The sequence below is a fragment of the Scylla paramamosain genome, chromosome 4 (genome assembly GCF_035594125.1).
Source record: "Scylla paramamosain isolate STU-SP2022 chromosome 4, ASM3559412v1, whole genome shotgun sequence".
In the NCBI taxonomy this organism is placed as follows: domain Eukaryota; kingdom Metazoa; phylum Arthropoda; class Malacostraca; order Decapoda; family Portunidae; genus Scylla; species Scylla paramamosain.
In genome coordinates this window covers 2,082,501-2,100,000 of record NC_087154.1, presented here as the reverse complement: position 1 = coordinate 2,100,000, position 17,500 = coordinate 2,082,501, and the positions used below count along the sequence as shown (strand labels likewise).

At 42.4% G+C, this 17,500-nt stretch overlaps 1 protein-coding gene across 1 annotated transcript in view; it reads right to left on the bottom strand.

Annotated features, from left to right (window-relative positions):
• The window catches only part of LOC135097575 (protein grainyhead-like), a 235,375-nt gene that overhangs the window by 206,478 nt on the left and 11,397 nt on the right, over positions 1-17,500 (bottom strand). Inside the window, 1 exon segment of the mRNA XM_063999498.1 lies at positions 15,095-15,249. Coding sequence (XP_063855568.1) covers positions 15,095-15,249 — 155 coding nt within the window.

Genomic DNA, 17,500 nt, shown 5'->3' with positions numbered 1-17,500 from the left:
AGCAGCACTGGTCGCACATGCCCTGCTCTCTCTGCTACAGGAGGATAAGTTTGTGGTGATTAGAGTAGTTTCATTTGTATCTACATATATAAGGGAGGGAAAAAATGTACATATAGAACATTAACAACTAAGGGGATAAGTTATGTATTAAAGCTGACCCTACACGATCAATGTTATAGCGCAATATTCCGTATTGTACAATATTATTGACAGTGAAGGGACGGTATTGAAGAATGACACAATACTCGTATATTGAAGACATCAAATAAAGTTTGATATTTTATTGGACAATAAAAATGAGTCAATATATTGTGTCAATAATATTGATCGTGTAGGGTCCAATTAAGACTGCCTTCTTACAGTTAGGGTTGTATTTATATGCCTCCTCCAGGCTCTCTTAGTGACCAGAACGCGTCACTGTCTGGCACTGAAAGTTCACTTGAGGGGAGAAAGTAAAGAAAAACTCTCAAGTAATAGTGATGATGATGAAAATGATAAAATAATTAATGAAAAATAGTAAATTGTTGATGTTATCATTATATTATCATGAACATCACATTGCTATTATTGTTATTATTATTATTATTATTATTATTATTATTATTATTATTATTATTATTATTATTATTACTATTATTATTATTATTATTATTATTATTATCATTATTATTATCATCATCATCATCATCATCATCATCATCATCATCATCATCATCATCATAAGTAATATTACACATTATTATTACTATTATCATTATCATACATTACTATTATCATCATCATCATCATCACCACTACCACCACCACCACCATTATTATCATTATTACTTTGTTACTTTATTACCATTATTATCCTTAACACTATTGCAATTATTAAGTACTCCTGCCATATTTTCTTTTTTTTCTCATAGTCGGTGGTAGTCTGCGGTAATTCTCTCTCTCTCTCTCTCTCTCTCTCTCTCTCTCTCTCTCTCTCTCTCTCTCTCTCTCTCTCTCTCTCTCTCTCTCTCTCAACTACAGCAATCTTTCCAAATTAATAAATAAGCCCTCTTTCGACACCACCAGCGTGGCAACGGGAGGACAAATGATTAATGCAGCTGTGACACGAGGGCGGCGCGGTGGTAGCCCGTGAAGGTAATGCCGTGTTATTAGCACGCCTTATGTTCCATCCACTTCCTCCTCCTGTGCGCCAGACAGACAGGTAAATGGATAAACAAATAAATAAGTAAAGAAGTAGATAAATGAGAGAGAGAGAGAGAGAGAGAGAGAGAGAGAGAGAGAGAGAGAGAGAGAGAGAGAGAGAGAGAGAGAGAGAGAGAGAGAATAAGCATGTTAATAATGTCCCTGTGTGTGTGTGTGTGTGTGTGTGTGTGTGTGTGTGTGTGTGTGTGTGTGTGTGTGTGTGTGTGTGTGTGTGTGTGTGTGTGTGTGTGTGTGTGTGTGTGTGTGTGTGTGCGTGCGCAGCTATGAAAAAAAACGTTTGCAAAGCTTAGTGTATAATTTAGATAATAATTCTTAACAAACATCATCATACTTTTAATTTAGTTTCGTTACTGTCATGGATTAATAACAATAGCGTTTCATTTCAAACAGTACTTCCTGAGTACAACACGGAAGAGATAAGCTATCTCTAATATGAATTTCCGCATCTTATTTTTTTCAGTACCATCATTACTGTATCCCTTAACAGTGCAAGATGGAAATCATAAAAATTTACATTCAAAAAATATCTCCACGTTAAGTTGCCTTCAAAGCTTAATATCAATCCAGTTTATTAATATTTCTAGTCAAGTCCTCCAAATAAGAACAATCCGCCGGAGAATTCAAACAGCCAGGAGCACCGGGAACAAGACCTGTGGCTGAGTGATGGTCTGTGAATACAACTCTGTATATATAACGATGTATGTGTTTCTCGCGGCCACAACGTAACGGTAGTAAATACAGGAAGATGAATGGCATCCATGTTGATGCTAACTTTGGGGTTGGCCACTGATTCTTCGCAGAGATAACAGTCGTGGCGCATTTAGAGGAGCAGTGATGAGAGGGCGGTTCCGTGCAGCTCGGCTCGTATCTCTGCCACCCATCAGCGGCGTGTCGCACTCACTCAGCCCCGCCCCTCTGCACCCAATTATCCGAGTTGTGAAAATTACCTTGAGGAGCGAAAGGGGTCTAATGATGGCCGAGGGACCGTGTATCTGGTAGCAGTGAAAGCCAGTGGACTGTAGCCTGCGATAGATAACGTGGTTGCCTAATGAAGCATGAATACGGCTCCTCTTCCGTGACTCTGCATACTTAAAAGTCCGTCTCTGATTCTATGTACAGACAGACAGACAAACAGACACACACACACACACACACACACACACACACACACACACACACACACACACACACACATGTGCTGTACACGCAATCATACGCGGTGATGCCTCTATATAACTACCTTCACAAAAAACGCACATAAACACGTAAACATAAAGGGAGAAAGGCGAGAGGGACGTGTGAGAGTGGAGCCCTCTTTCTCTGGCGCGTTTCCCCCAAGGCCTCTCCCTGTCACCACGCTTTCCACCTCATCAGCTTCACAATGCCAGAGTTACTCGCGCCTCACCGGGCCCAGTGTTAATGAAGGAACTTGTAGCCTGAGGTGCAACAAGATCAGGTAGGGAAATCTTACATCCACCTTTACTTTTGCTTGTTTTTTTCCTCTCCTTCCTCAACTCAAAGCTGAATTTCTGACTCCTTCCCCAACTTCTTCCAGTAATAATTTGAGTGCTGACGAAATTATTAAGCTTTGGGAGTCTGGTTCTCAACTCAATCTGCACCGATCTACTGCGGTGTATTGTTGTGGTCGGTACTGGGCGTGCGGTATCTGCCTCCTTCCACTGAGGGCCACAAGGGGCGTGTTGGGTTGCTCAGGTGCGTTGTGGAGCTGCTAAAGCGTGATGTAGTGACCAGGTGTGTCGCGGAGGTCAGCTGGCGCCTCGAGGGTTGCAAAAAGGTGAGGAAGAGCGTGTTGTGGCGGCGAGAGTGAAGTGGCTGGGGCGTGGAGGTTAGTGTCGGGGTGGCGAGGGCGCTGCGATGTTGTGTGGGGTGACGCCGTGACTTATGAGAACCAAGGTAAGTTTGGAGATCTACACCTCCGATAATAGAGAGTGTGGCCTTAATGGCAAGTCTTACGCATTACTTTTTGGTGAATTGTTGTGACGGCAGCATACATGGTATTTAAACTATTTACGAGCGATGTGTGTGCGTGTAGGTGGTGCTAGGTAGTGTGTGTGTGTGTGTGTGTGTGTGTGTGTGTGTGTGTGTGTGTGTGTGTGTGTGTGTGTGTGTGTGTGTGTGTGTGTGTGTGTGTGTGTGATAATTAAATTACCCATAAAGTGTGAGGTAGATGGCAGCTTGTATAGATGTATAGATGCATGTAGTGCGTGACAATGAATGAAATAACGAGCCGTACGTACTGCATAAAAAATAGGCGCACATTACCCAGACCAATACTTAATACTTCATTGTTATAACATGTGCTCGTCGGCAACTGGATGTGAAGAACACTCACTGCATAAGACGGATAGGAGAGATTGGAAATATACCCCCATTTACTTACATACGTACGTAGGTGTTCATCAGAGATAATCTGCAATTCACCTTCGTAGAGAATGTTTCCTGTACTACAGCACTATGCAATTCAAGGACTATTAGCACATCTGACGGTCGTGCTTGGCGGTCACTCCTCAGCGATTAGACTAGAGCAAGAAGATGGCAAGTGCTGAGTGATGGAGGCCATAAAGGTGATGGACGGCAGCACTATGACACATACTCAGCGTGCTGAAATGAAGTTCCTGCTTCTCCTCCTCCTCCTCCTCCTCCTCCTCCTCCTCCTCCTCCTCCTCCTCCTTCTCCTCCTTCTCCTCCTCTTCCACACACGTACGTATATAGACTTGTGAAGTGTTGCCAAACCTTTGAGCTGAAGGTTGCCTAACTGTCAGCGGCAAAATCCAACGATAATTAATGCCTGTTCCCCCTGCTTCCTCATCTTTGTGGCAAGCAATTGTTATCTTGGACGAATTCACTTGCATGCATGATCACTTTGGTACTGTATATATATTTGAGTGCGCTATCACTGTCTCGACCATTAAGTTCTTATATGCAAATTTCTGGATATGTTGCTCTTGCATGTCCGATAAACATCGAGCCGTTTGCCTGTTCATGGAAAGAGGGTTCTAAATTTTTGAGAAAAATGGTTACATCAAACCTCATATTTACCGGATTCATGCGTCCAGCGCCGGGCTTACGGAGGGTCGCTGCGTGCAAACCGGTTTATTTATACACACCCAAGGCGGGTAAAGCAAGTCAACAATGCCTTAAAAAATCGCCATAAATTTAGGTTTACGAAGCACCGAATCTATCGAGCCGAGATAACTGGTTGATTTAGTGTTGTTTTTTCCGAAGGTCAATCTGCCCCAATTTATATTGAGTGGCGCCTTAATACTGCGTGTTGTGGAGAGAGAGGGGAGAAAAAAATAGACATATGAACATATACGGAAGGCAAGGTTATAAAAACAATGCGGCGGTCTCCCCGTCTGTGTGTGGTAGACGTATGCATCGATTAATCTAAATGATAAACAAAATTGAAAAAAACAAACGTCTTGTATCTCATGTAAAATTGAATATGTAAACGCTTTTATCCTTAAATTAGGAAAATTCTTAATCCTGTAACAATGAAAAAAAGGCATCTCTTCTTTCAGATACCTCAAATAAGCAGACTATGCAGAATTTATTCCAACTGTGGACATATCAAAGTGAATTCCTGCATCCTTTGTTAGGAGGAGATCCCTTCGTTAATCCAGGGACTCGCAGATAACACCAACAAGCTCACTCACATCGTTTCGAATTCTAAGAAAATAGTCCCTTTGTAAATATTTATGTGTCGAGAGCACGCAGGCCACTCGTCCCTCCCTCCTTGCTACACGCCAAGCCCTTATTGTTGTGTCAAGTGCATGTGTGTCGCCAGGCTCAAGGCGGCAAGCGAGAGGAACTGTGTCGAGATCTGGAAGTAAAGGAGGAAGGGGCGAAGGTGTTCAGAAAGAGAGAGAGAGAGAGAGAGAGAGAGAGAGAGAGAGAGAGAGAGAGAGAGAGAGAGAGAGAGAGAGAGAGAGAGAGAGAGAGAGGAGAGAGAGAGAGAGAGAGAGAGAGAGAGAGAGGGGGGGGAGACAGACGGATGGATATGCAAGATACTACATATGCAAGATGGGGAATAAAATGAGCCGGAGATGGATACGTGTAATGGAAGGTTCTCGTTATCAGGGACGTAGGAAGAGTTGCCCTTTATCACGGTGTCACAGATTAAACTACCGGTGTGGCATACGTTGTTAGTTACTCGTAGATTATGATATGGTATGACTCAAAGGCAAATAGACATATGAAAGGCAAACCTCAAATGTAAATTGCATTTCGTAACCTCACTAAAGGATAGGTTTATGGAAAAGCCTCAGGTATATTTACACACGGAAAACTCAGCTATACAATTAACACCACATACGTACGTACCTATTACATTCAACCTTTGCAGTACAGTACATTAATTTGTGCCGGTTATTCTACTCTGCAAGTTGCTCCTTACTAATCTCACGGGTCATGAAACACACACACACACACACACACACACACACACACACACACACACACACACACACACACACACGATTCTCGCACCCACTTTACCTCCGCTATTCAACTTCTCGCGCTGCCCTACCGGCGTTCTTATTATCCTAGACTGTTACATTTTACTAATAATTTTTTTGAGCCTTGCCAAGCCACGCTGCGGCCGGGAGATGGTCTCAGCGGGGCAGGAGCGCAACACACGGCAGGAGGCGCCACTTTGATAATGCTCCACTAATGCATTGTGGCCGCGTAACAAAATCCCAAAATACGAGCAGAGGAGGAGGAGGAGGAGGAGGAGGAGGAGGAGGAGGAGGAGGAGGAGGAGCAACAGCAGGAGCGGAGGAGGAGTTAGGGAGAATAGAGTGAAGATGAAGAAGAAATGATAATGATAATGATGAAGAATGATAATAGACCAGCCAATAAGAGTACGTAGGTTAGATCGGAGAAAGAGAAGGAAGAAAAAATAAGGTTAAAGAAAAAGAAGAAGACGAAGAAGGAATAATGGCGATGATGGTGATGAATATAACGAAAATTAACTCAAGTAGAAGAGGAAAGCGGACGAGGACGAAGAGGAAGGAAAAAAAAAAAGAAAAAAAAGCAAAAGCAAATGATGATGATGATAATGAGCAGAAAAATCAATAGAAGGAGCGGACAGAGGAGGAGGAGGAGGAGGAGGAGGAGGAGGAGGAGGAGGAGGAGGAGGAGGAGGAGGAGGAAGAGGAGGAGAAGACGGAGAAGGAGAAGAAAAAGAAGAAGAAGGAGGAGGAGGATGAGGACGAGGAGGAAAATATAATAAGAGAGGGATGAGGATTAATAATACGAGAAGGTGGACAGCAATGTATATGATGGTAAAGCAGGGGAGGAGGAAAAGACGAGGAGTGCAGAAGTGATAAGCTCTGATGTACAGTGAAGCAAGTGTGGGAGCGAGGGTGGCGATGTGCTTCAAGGAGGAGAGGAAAAAATTAACCGAATATCTTAGAATGAAGAGGTTTTCGGCGCACATCAGCCGCTCCACCACTCCTTTCTCTTCACTCCTTCCTTCCTCCCGTCACTGCCATAGCAAGGAGCAGCCCCCCAACAGAGATCCCTCATCCCATATCCAAGATGAACTGAGATGAGTAAAAAATAATATTGTAGCGAATAGGACTCGGAATATATGAAAGTTAAAGTACGAGTATAAAAAAAAAAAAAAAAAAAACAGAGTTAAAAATAATGGAGTTTTTATGATCTGCATGGGAATCATAGAGGTCGTGAGACAGAGGTGAAGGCTTCAGGAGGTGTGGGAATAACTCGGGTAATACACAGTTTGAGGTAGAAAAAAAAAAAAAAGTTTGGTAGTCGCAGCAGGGAGGGAAAAGGATGGGAAAGGAGAGACTTAACCGGTGTGTTGGAAAAGAAGAGTGCTATATGTGTTTTTTTTTCTTTTCCTTTCAATGTTTACGGGAAAGGATCTTCTTAAAACGGTGGTTGTGCGCTTCGGACTAAAACGTGATGTCTACAAATACTCGTTGTTGTTTTTTCCTCCACCAGTATCATCAGGATTTCAACTTGGGGATAAATAGTGATCATTAAATACTTGGGAAAGGCTAAATCAGCATTCTTGTGTTTACTATCTACTATCTTTCTCGTACACGACCACACAAAAGAAAAAAAAAAAGAAAACATTAACCTAACGTTTAAAAATTAACAGAGTGGAAAAACCGAGGCTTAATATCTCCATAATTCATTTGTAGTCGTTTAGTGGAAAATTTCTTAAAACACCGCGCCGCTCAGATTACAGAAAATAAAAGGTTAATGAAAGCGACCAAAGAAAACATGGGATGTAACGCTATAGTTTAGATACCAAGGAACACAAAAGACGACCAAACATCAGGAGATATGTTAGCCATTATAAAGGACATAGGATAGGAGGGAAGGATGCTTGTGTATGCGTGGTGAAAATAAGGCAACGAGAGGCTCTTATCGTGCAGTGATGGCGCAGAAGCTAATGATGGAGTGAGTGTAGTAGTAGTAGTAGTAGTGGTGGTGGTGGTGGTGGTGGTGATGGTAGTAGTAATAGTAGTAGTTGTAGTAGTAGTTGCAGTTGTTGTTGTTGTTGTTGTTGTTGTTGTTGTTGTTGTTGTTGTTGCTGTTGTTGTTGTTATTGGTGGTTGATGTTTTTTGTTGTTGCTTTTGTTGTTGTTGCTGCTGTTTTCTTGTTGTTGTTGTTCTTGGTGGTGGTGGTGGGGGTGGGTTGTGGCGGCTGCTATGCTGTGGTGAAAGTCGTGGTGGTGGTGACGGCAGGAGTGATGGAAGGGCTGCTGTGCTGATGGTGGTGGTGATGGTGGTTGTGATGGTGGTGGTGATGGTGAGAGAGGCAGCAAAGCCACAGGAATTTTCGCAAGGATTTAAAAGACCACCACGAGGCCGAGTAGTCTGCTCCTCAACTCCTGAATGTCTGGTGATTGGGTTTATGGGCAGAGGAGGAGGAGGAGGAGGAGGAGGAGTTTAGGCCTACCATCCCTCAGCGAAATAGAGTGATTTGTTGCTACTGAGGACAGAGGCTGCCAAAGATTGGTGGGAGCTGAGCAAAGTATGAGCGTGAAGTGTTTGTAGAGGTGGTGGTGGTGGTGGTGGAGTAGTAGTAGTAGTAGTAGTAGTACATAGTAGGGCAGCAGCAGGAGCAACAGTAGCAGTAGTAGTGGCAACAGCAGCAGCAGTAGTAGCAGAAGTAGTGGATGAGGCGCGTCAGAGGAGATACAGACAATACATTAAAGTCAGGTTCGTCCCGTAGCTGTCGGCAAGTCGGTGGAAAAATACAAACATGACTAAATATTATGTAACCGTGTACTTCTGATAAATGGGCGGGGCTGCGATATACTGCGAAACCCCCACGCCACCACGTACTGTCATTGCTGTGATATACTCAAACGTAACCTTAATTTAAAATCTACAGAAAAAAATCTACATATTTCCATTAACGTTCTCTTTCTACCATACACACACGCACACACACACACACTATACCTGAAGGCTATCGACATAAGTTAAATTCTAATTATAGAAGTCTTGCTGTCAAACAAAAATACCGACAAATACATTTTCAAGTATTTGTTGAAGGGTAATTCGTCACATCTCGTTTTTTTTCAATCCCCCCTAAAATATTTACATGAGCCATCTTCCCCTTTAATCTTCCGCCAATCACCGCAGGGTCCTGTGTCTTTCCTACATGAAGGCCACGCCCACAACACTAAGGAGGAACACAGACGAATAGGCGGCGGGGAACTCTAGCAGCTGTATCAGGAAAATCTCTGGCAGCCTGATTAGAGTGTAAAATTGATGGTTTTCTCTCAGCCTTTCGTTGAAATCGTATATCTTGCCTCTGCTGGGAGAAGAGACGGGTCTTCCCAACTCCCAACAAAACTGATACACAAACACTCACACACACACACACACACACACACACACACACACACACACACACACACACACACACACACACACACACACACACACACACACACAAACTGACAAAAAAATGCACTGGAGCCTCATTAGTGGGCGAGTGCTCCCCGTGGTGCTGACAGAGGTTGTTGTCCCTCCTCTTCTCCCTCTTCCCTTATGTCCGTCCTTCCCCATCACCCATCACCTGCCTTCCTCCGCCTATTCCTGTAGCTTCCTTACCTTCTTCAGTCCACTCTTATCTCTACCTGGCGGTTCTCTATTAGTTACCTCTTCTTCATTTCCTACTTCCAACTATATCTCTTTTTTTCCTCCTCTCTTTTATCTTCTGTTGTCCTCTCCACCTCACCGACGTATCTTACATTTTTCTACGTGTCTATCGCCCTGTTATCTTTTACCTAACACTTCCTATCATGTACTTTCCCTTATCTCCTTCCTATTATGTCCTATAGCAAACCCCCCTTGTCCTTCACCCACCACTACCACACACCACAACACACCGACATCCTCCTCTCCATTCCTCCCTCTTACTCAGTCACCCTCACGCTTCATGGAGCTTTTTCTTTACATAACAATAGCTTGGAGTAGGCGTAAAGGTGGTCAGTTTTCAGAAATAGTGGTTCTCATGTGTCGCTTGGGAGAGGTGAAGAATTGGAGATTGTAAGTGGTGGTGGTGGTGGTGGTGGTGGTGGTAGTAATAGTATAATTGTTGTTGTTGTTGTTGTTGTTGTTGTTGTTGTTGTTGTTGTTGTTGTTGTTGTTGTCGTTGTTGTTGTCATTGTTGCTGCTGTTGATGTTACTATTGTTGTTATTGTTGTTGTCTTTTTTGTGATAACTGTCTGTGTGTGTGTGTGTGTGTGTGTGTGTGTGTGTGTGTGTGTGTGTGTGTGTGTGTGTGATATTTCCAGCTGATCACTTCGCCTAGAAAGACAAAGGCACGGCAAAAAAAAATATATGACGATCTTAAAATTTTAGGACCTCGCTCTTCGTTACCTCCAAACGTCCATGATATTAATGATTAAGATAAGGATTGATGCTTCTACTGGAGACTCTCGTAGCATCGACCTCCGTAAAAAAATATTAACTGCTGAAAAGTGGAGGGACGAAATCTGATGTGTAAGTATTAATCTCTTTCTCTCTCTCTCTCTCTCTCTCTCTCTCTCTCTCTCTCTCTCTCTCTCTCTCTCTCTCTCTCTCTCTCTCTCTCTTTATTCATCTCCAGCTTTTCCGTTGTTTTGTGTCAATTCCCTTGGTTTTCATTGCCTCCCTGTATTCTTAAATGTATCTCATCTCTCCTCTCCTCTCCTCTCTCTCTCTCTCTCTCTCTCTCTCTCTCTCTCTCTCTCTCTCTCTCTCTCTCTCTCTCTTGGTAGGAATACATTTGCATCCTTGGACCATCAACAGAATCAGCACCAACCTTGACTTTTTGTCTGTGTGTTTTGCTTTTCTTTGCCATAATTTGATATCGCGTACTTGATTTGGGCAACTTTCAGGTGTTGTGTCAAACCGAGGCTGATTAATGGAAATGATCCCTAAGATGCAAGGACGCTACGCACCGACACTTCGTTTGTTCCCGTCAGACTGCGACATCCCCTCGATCCGTTCCTCTTTTGCTAGATCAAGATCCACCAAAGTGCTACATGCTGCTTGATATTTCCAGTCCTTGCATTACATTACCTTACCTTAGTTAGTGTGTTAATATGAGCCTAGTCAAAAATTCCATCACTTCGCCATAATTAAGGCCATGGAGGCTGTCAGAAATGCGAGTAGTCAAACAGGTAAGTAAGCACGAAAGCGAGCAGGGGGAGGCAAGGGCAGTTCCAGTGTGCACCGAGGGGCCGCAGCTCCAGGTGTTCTTTGGCGCAAACAGCTTACGTCTCCACGTGTGTCCTGTGATCATCCTGTAGTGTTTTCTAGTTTTCTAGTGAACACAATGTGAATTTAATTGAAGCTGACAAAAAAACAAAAACAAAAACAGGTTTCAGTGTGACAGCCTTTGTGTGAGAGTGTGTGTGTGTGTGTGTGTGTGTGTGTGTGTGTGTGTGTGTGTGTGTGTGTGTGTGTGTGTGTGTGTGTGTGTGTGTGTGTGTGTGTGTGTGTGTGTGTGTGTGAATTTAAAAGTAACCGGTCTTGTTTATTGCTCACCGCTAAAAACACACAAACATTCACTCCATAACAGCCGGTATTAGTCTGGAGTTCCGCCTTCACTCAGCGGCGGGATTACGGCGGGCAGGGAAGACACGCACATCGTCACTCAGAAAGCAGGGCATTATCCCTCGGCGCCAATCCCCTCGTCATTACTGAAGACCTGCTGGGATATGTGGTCGCTGGATGGGAGTTAGTAGAACATTCCTCAAGATTTTGAATTTCAACTTTTTTTTTTCGGTAATTCCCTGAGCAATCCATCATTTGGACGGGGCGGCAGGGAGACGTTGGGAAAGAGCAAATCCTGCCCCTTAGCACTACTCATCAGCCAGGAGCGCATAGCAACCGCGGCTTTAGGAAACAACCACTGGGGAACACTACAACAACAATGGCGGGGAATGAAAACGTGGCGGGTGACGGAGCACTTTTGCTAAACATTAAAATTTATGTGGTGGACCAGAGGAAGGAAAGTGTGGTCCTTAGCGAGAGAAAATGATACATAAAGTCAAGGCCAGAATGTATTTACCTCCATGACACTTCCAACCGTGGGAAACTAGTGGTGCAAGAAAATAAGGTGGTCTATAATTATCGTCTAAAATATCGTGCATAACCTGAAGTAAAAGAAAAGACGGAAAGTGCTCAAGAACGCATCCGAGTCTGTCCGTTTAAAAGTTTAGAAAACACGAGGTTTGTGTCCACTCAGATGCTAAAAGCCTCATGCTGGTCCTCTCCTAAAACACCTAATGCTGGGATACGGAGAGACACGGAGGCTTCGTGCCACGCTGTGGGTCTGGAGTGAGGAATGTGGAGGAGTGTGGATATGGTGACGACTGTAGGAATCATGGACGTGACGGTATGGGTAGTAATGACGACTAACAGGCTGAGTGGTCACCATGATAGACAATTGAAGATAGTTTCTCTCTCTCTCTCTCTCTCTCTCTCTCTCTCTCTCTCTCTCTCTCTCTCTCTCTCTCTCTCTGTGCGTACCCCCTTAGTACAAGACGGCACACGGAGGTCTTGAGGTTGAGCAAAAAACAACTGGAGACCTGCCACGTCCTCCAAGCTGAGGATAAACAGCCCGGCGAGGCCCCCACAGCGGCGCCCGGTATACACTTCCCGTGAGAACCCCAGCCGCCCGTTAACTTCGATGTGCAGCTTGTCTCTGGGTTTGATAAGAAGTCACATCCAAACAGGAAGTCACAACAGTAGTGTTTCCTCGTTGTCCGTTCAGCAGAGAAAACTGGTTTTGATGTACGAGTATGTAAAATATTAATCTATTCTCGACGTACATGTCTCTTGTGTCTGAATTATCTTATTTTTAAGGTTGCAAATATATCAATATCCCCTCCCCACTACCGGAAGATTGAGGAATTTACTTAGATTTCATAAAAATTTGCTAAAAGAAAACGTGCAACACCTAATGCTGTGAGGGTGATAAGGGTTATCTCTTAACGACCAGACTGGTGGATCAAAGCATGGCAAGAAATATAAATTACCACGCAGTAAGAGAGAGAGAGAGAGGAGAGAGAGAGAGAGAGAGAGAGAGAGAGAGAGAGAGAGAGAGAGAGAGAGAGAGAGAGAGAGACAGACGGATAGATGGACGGACGCGCGAGCGGGAGAGTGCGCGGCGCGCGCGCACACACACACACACACACACACACACACACACACACACACACACACACACACACACACACACACACACACACACACACACACAAACTACTCCTCGTCCCACGCACACATTCACACAAACATTTATACACACCAACTACACCTCTACTCCCAAACCTCCCCCTTGCCAACACGCAAAATAAACACTCAACTATCTCCCTTTACACACACACACACACACACACACACACACACACACACACACACACACACACACACACACACACACACACAACACACAGACACAGACACACACACAATTAGCTCAGGGAGGCATGCGAGAGGTCACGCGGGAGGGGGGTCAAGGAGCCTTGGCGGGGGGATCCTTCGTGTTGTTTTGTCGTTCTCCAAGTTTCCAGGAATCCAGTGAGAAAACAAAGGAAATAAAAAGAGTACGTGGCATTCCCTTGGGAAATAAATACCACAGTAAGATCGAGGCTGCGGGAGAGAAATGCTACCTAAACTACCTCGAAAAACTTCCTTGGCGTGAAAATGTCCCAGAATGGAAATACCAAACACACCAGATCATCTCCGTTTCTAGGTAAAAAAGAAAAAAAAAACCCTCAGTCGTTTGTTTGGAGAATTTTCCTGGAATATGCTAAAACGAATACTTTATCTCTCTCTCTCTCTCTCCCTCTCTCTCTCTCTCTCTCTCTCTCTCTCTCTCTCTCTCTCTCTCTCTCTCTCTCTCTCTCTCTCTCTTACCAGGATAAAGGCCCACCACGCAGTTTCTATCCAGTGAAATCAATTAACAGGTAAGCCTTCGAATACCTGAGTCTTAAAAGTAAGTAAAAAGTCAATATATCAGACAAGGTACGAATTATAATATTATTTAAGGTGTAAGAACAAGAAGAAGCCGTCAGGATGATTTGCTGATTCTGTGTAGTTTCCTTCAGTCTTAAATTACATGTAGATAGTATGTCTATCATGTATTTATAGAACTTAAAGTGGTACATGTAAACTACAACTAGCTAAGAGAAAACAATGGAAAAATTAACGAGCATGCCTTCACAAGCGAAAAAAAAAAAAAGAAGCTAAAAAATGCAAAACAAACAAATAAGTAGTCACAAGCAAGTCAAACAAGGACATGCAGAGAAAATAAGGTAAGAATGTAAAGCAAACGAATTAAAAAGGCTTCAATTAACAAACAAATATCCACAAGCAAATTAAACGAAAACAAGCAGAGAAAATTAGGAAAAACAACAAATAAAAGTACAAGACACACACAGACACACACACACACACACACACACACACACACACACACACACACACACACACACACACACACACACACACACACACACACAAACACACACACACACACACACACACACCAAAACTTTTTTTCAGTTCTTAGGCCAACACCAACGCTATTTAATTGGAGAAGTCAGTGTTAAATATTTTACTACTTTACCTGTTTTCACACAAACCTCGCACGTAAACACACACACACACACACACACACACACACACACACACACACACACACACACACACACACACACACACACACACACACACACAAGGAAAAACAAGCCCCATAAAACAGCCGCCTACTGCCGCGCCTACACACACACTGTCCCACTAACCCATCATTCAGGCCTGTAGTAATCGTAGTGCAGCGGCCTGCGGGTAACCAGACGACACGTGTTAGTTGGGCTGGGCATCCTTCACTACATCAAGGCAACTACTAATCAACTGTGCTACTTGTATCTTCCAAAATGGTGATGAAAAACAAGAAAAAATGAAAAAAGTAAATAAAAACACACAGAAGTTGACGTCTCGTAAAGAAGCGTGCATAAGATTTGCAGCAGAGGTCCTTTTGTTTTTTGTCTTGTGAAAACTCTGACTTTAGACTGAGCGTTAACTTTCTCTTATGATTATTGTGTGAATGAAATAAGTGCCACGTGTATGCACAACCTATGTATATATTATTTAGACTTGTAATGCTTAAAAGTGAATATGTGGGACATAAGTGAGACAGATGAATGGGAAAGGTGACAGAAAACTCAGGCTGAAGCAAGTGAACTGTTTTCTTTAACTTCACGGCAAGTCTTCTTTATTCCTTTCCAAAAATGTGAATTTAAACGTTAAAGAATAACTTATAATACTCCTATTTCAGCCTAAGTTTCCCTGTTACATTCCCAATGAATAAGCGTCATTTACTCACCCGTCTGGCTTGTAGTAGTCATAGAGGAGAGTGACGTGCTGCTGCTCCTCGTTGCTGTTGATGTTAAGCATGGCAGTGGTGACGGCAGAGAAAGGGTGTTCACCGGGTTGCCGCCACGGCCCTTCACTTGCCTCCTCCCCCAGCTCGTTCATCGCCTGCAGCACAACAGAGAAAAAAGTTATATTAGAAAATCTTTTATATCGACAGTGAATTTTTTTTTATTTGCCATCCATTGCCACTGATGATATTGATGTGCTCAGCTCCGACGAGGTCCTCTTTCTGATATCCTTTTTATCTTATTCATGTAGTTAGTTATCTGTTCTCAGTCAAAGATAACGAGGACAAGTGGTATAATTTTGTACTGTGAGGTGACATAATCTGCAGTGAGAGGGTAAAAAGAGGTGGGATTGGGCAGGCAGACACAAACCTCAACACATGAACGTGTATCATCAACCTTGAAGAGAAAACCAGATTTCTTTACGGCTCGGTACATAAGGAATTACTGGACAAAAATTGTATAATCACAGCCTGAAATCATCTGCCGATAAAGAATAGTACAGGTAAGAAGTGAACTGTGTAGCCGTTTGTCCTGTTATGTATTGTGTGCTTCCATCCCCGTGCATTACTGGAGCCAACTCTAAAAAAGATCAGTACTTTTTTTTTTTCACATATGCAGCAGTGACGAGTAAATCAACATAATAAAAAAGAAACACAAATTGTACATGATAATTGGCATGAAAATTAATATGAAACAAGATACGAAAATTTACACTGAAAGGCACAACTTCTAAGGCGTCAATCACACGCTCAGGGACTCACAAGACACACCAAATATGCACACATCACATTAAATCGAAGAATCATGCGCCATTCATGCTTTCTTTGAATACACACACCAGTGAAGCTTCGATTTTTCGTCCTATAATCGAACACTGCACAGATGAAAATGAAAAAAAAAAAGTAAAAGAAAAAAGAAATTGTGATAAGCCTATGAACTTTTGTCTTACGAATGGAGGAAACGTTACGGCCGCCTCGTTGTCGTTATGTTTCGCAATGGGTGTTCCTCATTAGACGCTGGAGGAAAAACCCTTTAGACTCTGGAGGAAAAACCTTATGACGAAACTGACCACATTTTTTTTTCTTTCTCTTTGTTTTTTACGAATAACGACACCAACATGTTCCGCTGCTGCTCCTACTGTCCCTCCTCTCCCTTCTTGTAACACTTCTATTGCTGCTACTACTATACTACTACTGCTACTAATACTGCTGTTACTACTATTACTACTACTACTACTACTATTTCTACTACTGCTAGTGGTGGTGGTAGTGGTGGTGGTTCTGCTACTATTGCTACTGCAACTATTACGACTACCAGTACTATTACTATCACTGCTACTACTATTACTAACCACAACAAGCAATAATAACAATGATAATGATAATAATAATAATAGTAGTAGTAGTAATAATAATAATAATAATAATAATAATAATAATAATAATAATAATAATAATAATAATAATAATAATAGTAATAAAATGATTGTAAAATATTATTATTATTATTATTATTACTATTATTATTATTATTATTATTATTATTATTATTATTATTATTATTATTATCATCATCATCTTCATCCTCATCATCATCATTATTATAGTGCACTGTAAATCTGATAGCCTTGTTGCGATTAATATCTCTCTCTCATCGATCGCAACTGGCTTCATTATCAATATCGTCATTAATAGCATCGACGCTCTTTGAAGACAAAAGCACCGCACCAAAACCGCAGGAGGGGCAGAGAGAGAGAGAGAGAGAGAGAGAGAGAGGAGAGAGAGAGAGAGAGAGAGGAGAGAGAGAGAGAGAGAGAGAGAGAGAGAGAGAGAGAGAGAGAGAGAGAGAGAGAGAGAGTCACTCAGCTGAAAGAAATCACACATATGAAAACACTTAATTTTGCCAAGAGTTACAGCCCCGTGAAGTCTCAAGTTTTTGCGCTGTTTGTGATCGAGTGTGTAACTGTATACTTAGAAAAAAAAAAAAGAAGATAATAAAAAAAAATAAAATAAAATATGGACTTAACATTTTACTATTTAACTATCCTTGTACACAAATTCCATAGTGTCTTGAAATGGCATTGCTTTTAATGCACTTGCTTTCGACATTCAATTCTACAGGATGTATGAAAACATTTTCGGTAATACAACATTTTACTAAATATATTAAAAAGTATATTATTCAGTTTAAATTCAAAGGCTTTTATGTTACTTACCTGCGATAGAAATTTGCGCCGCTATTTCTCAAATCTATACAGGTTTAATCTTCATATTACTACGGTCTCGAGCTCCAGCATCGTGTTTATAAGCAAGACTCCATTAGCCTTCATGGTCAAGACTGTCATTTTG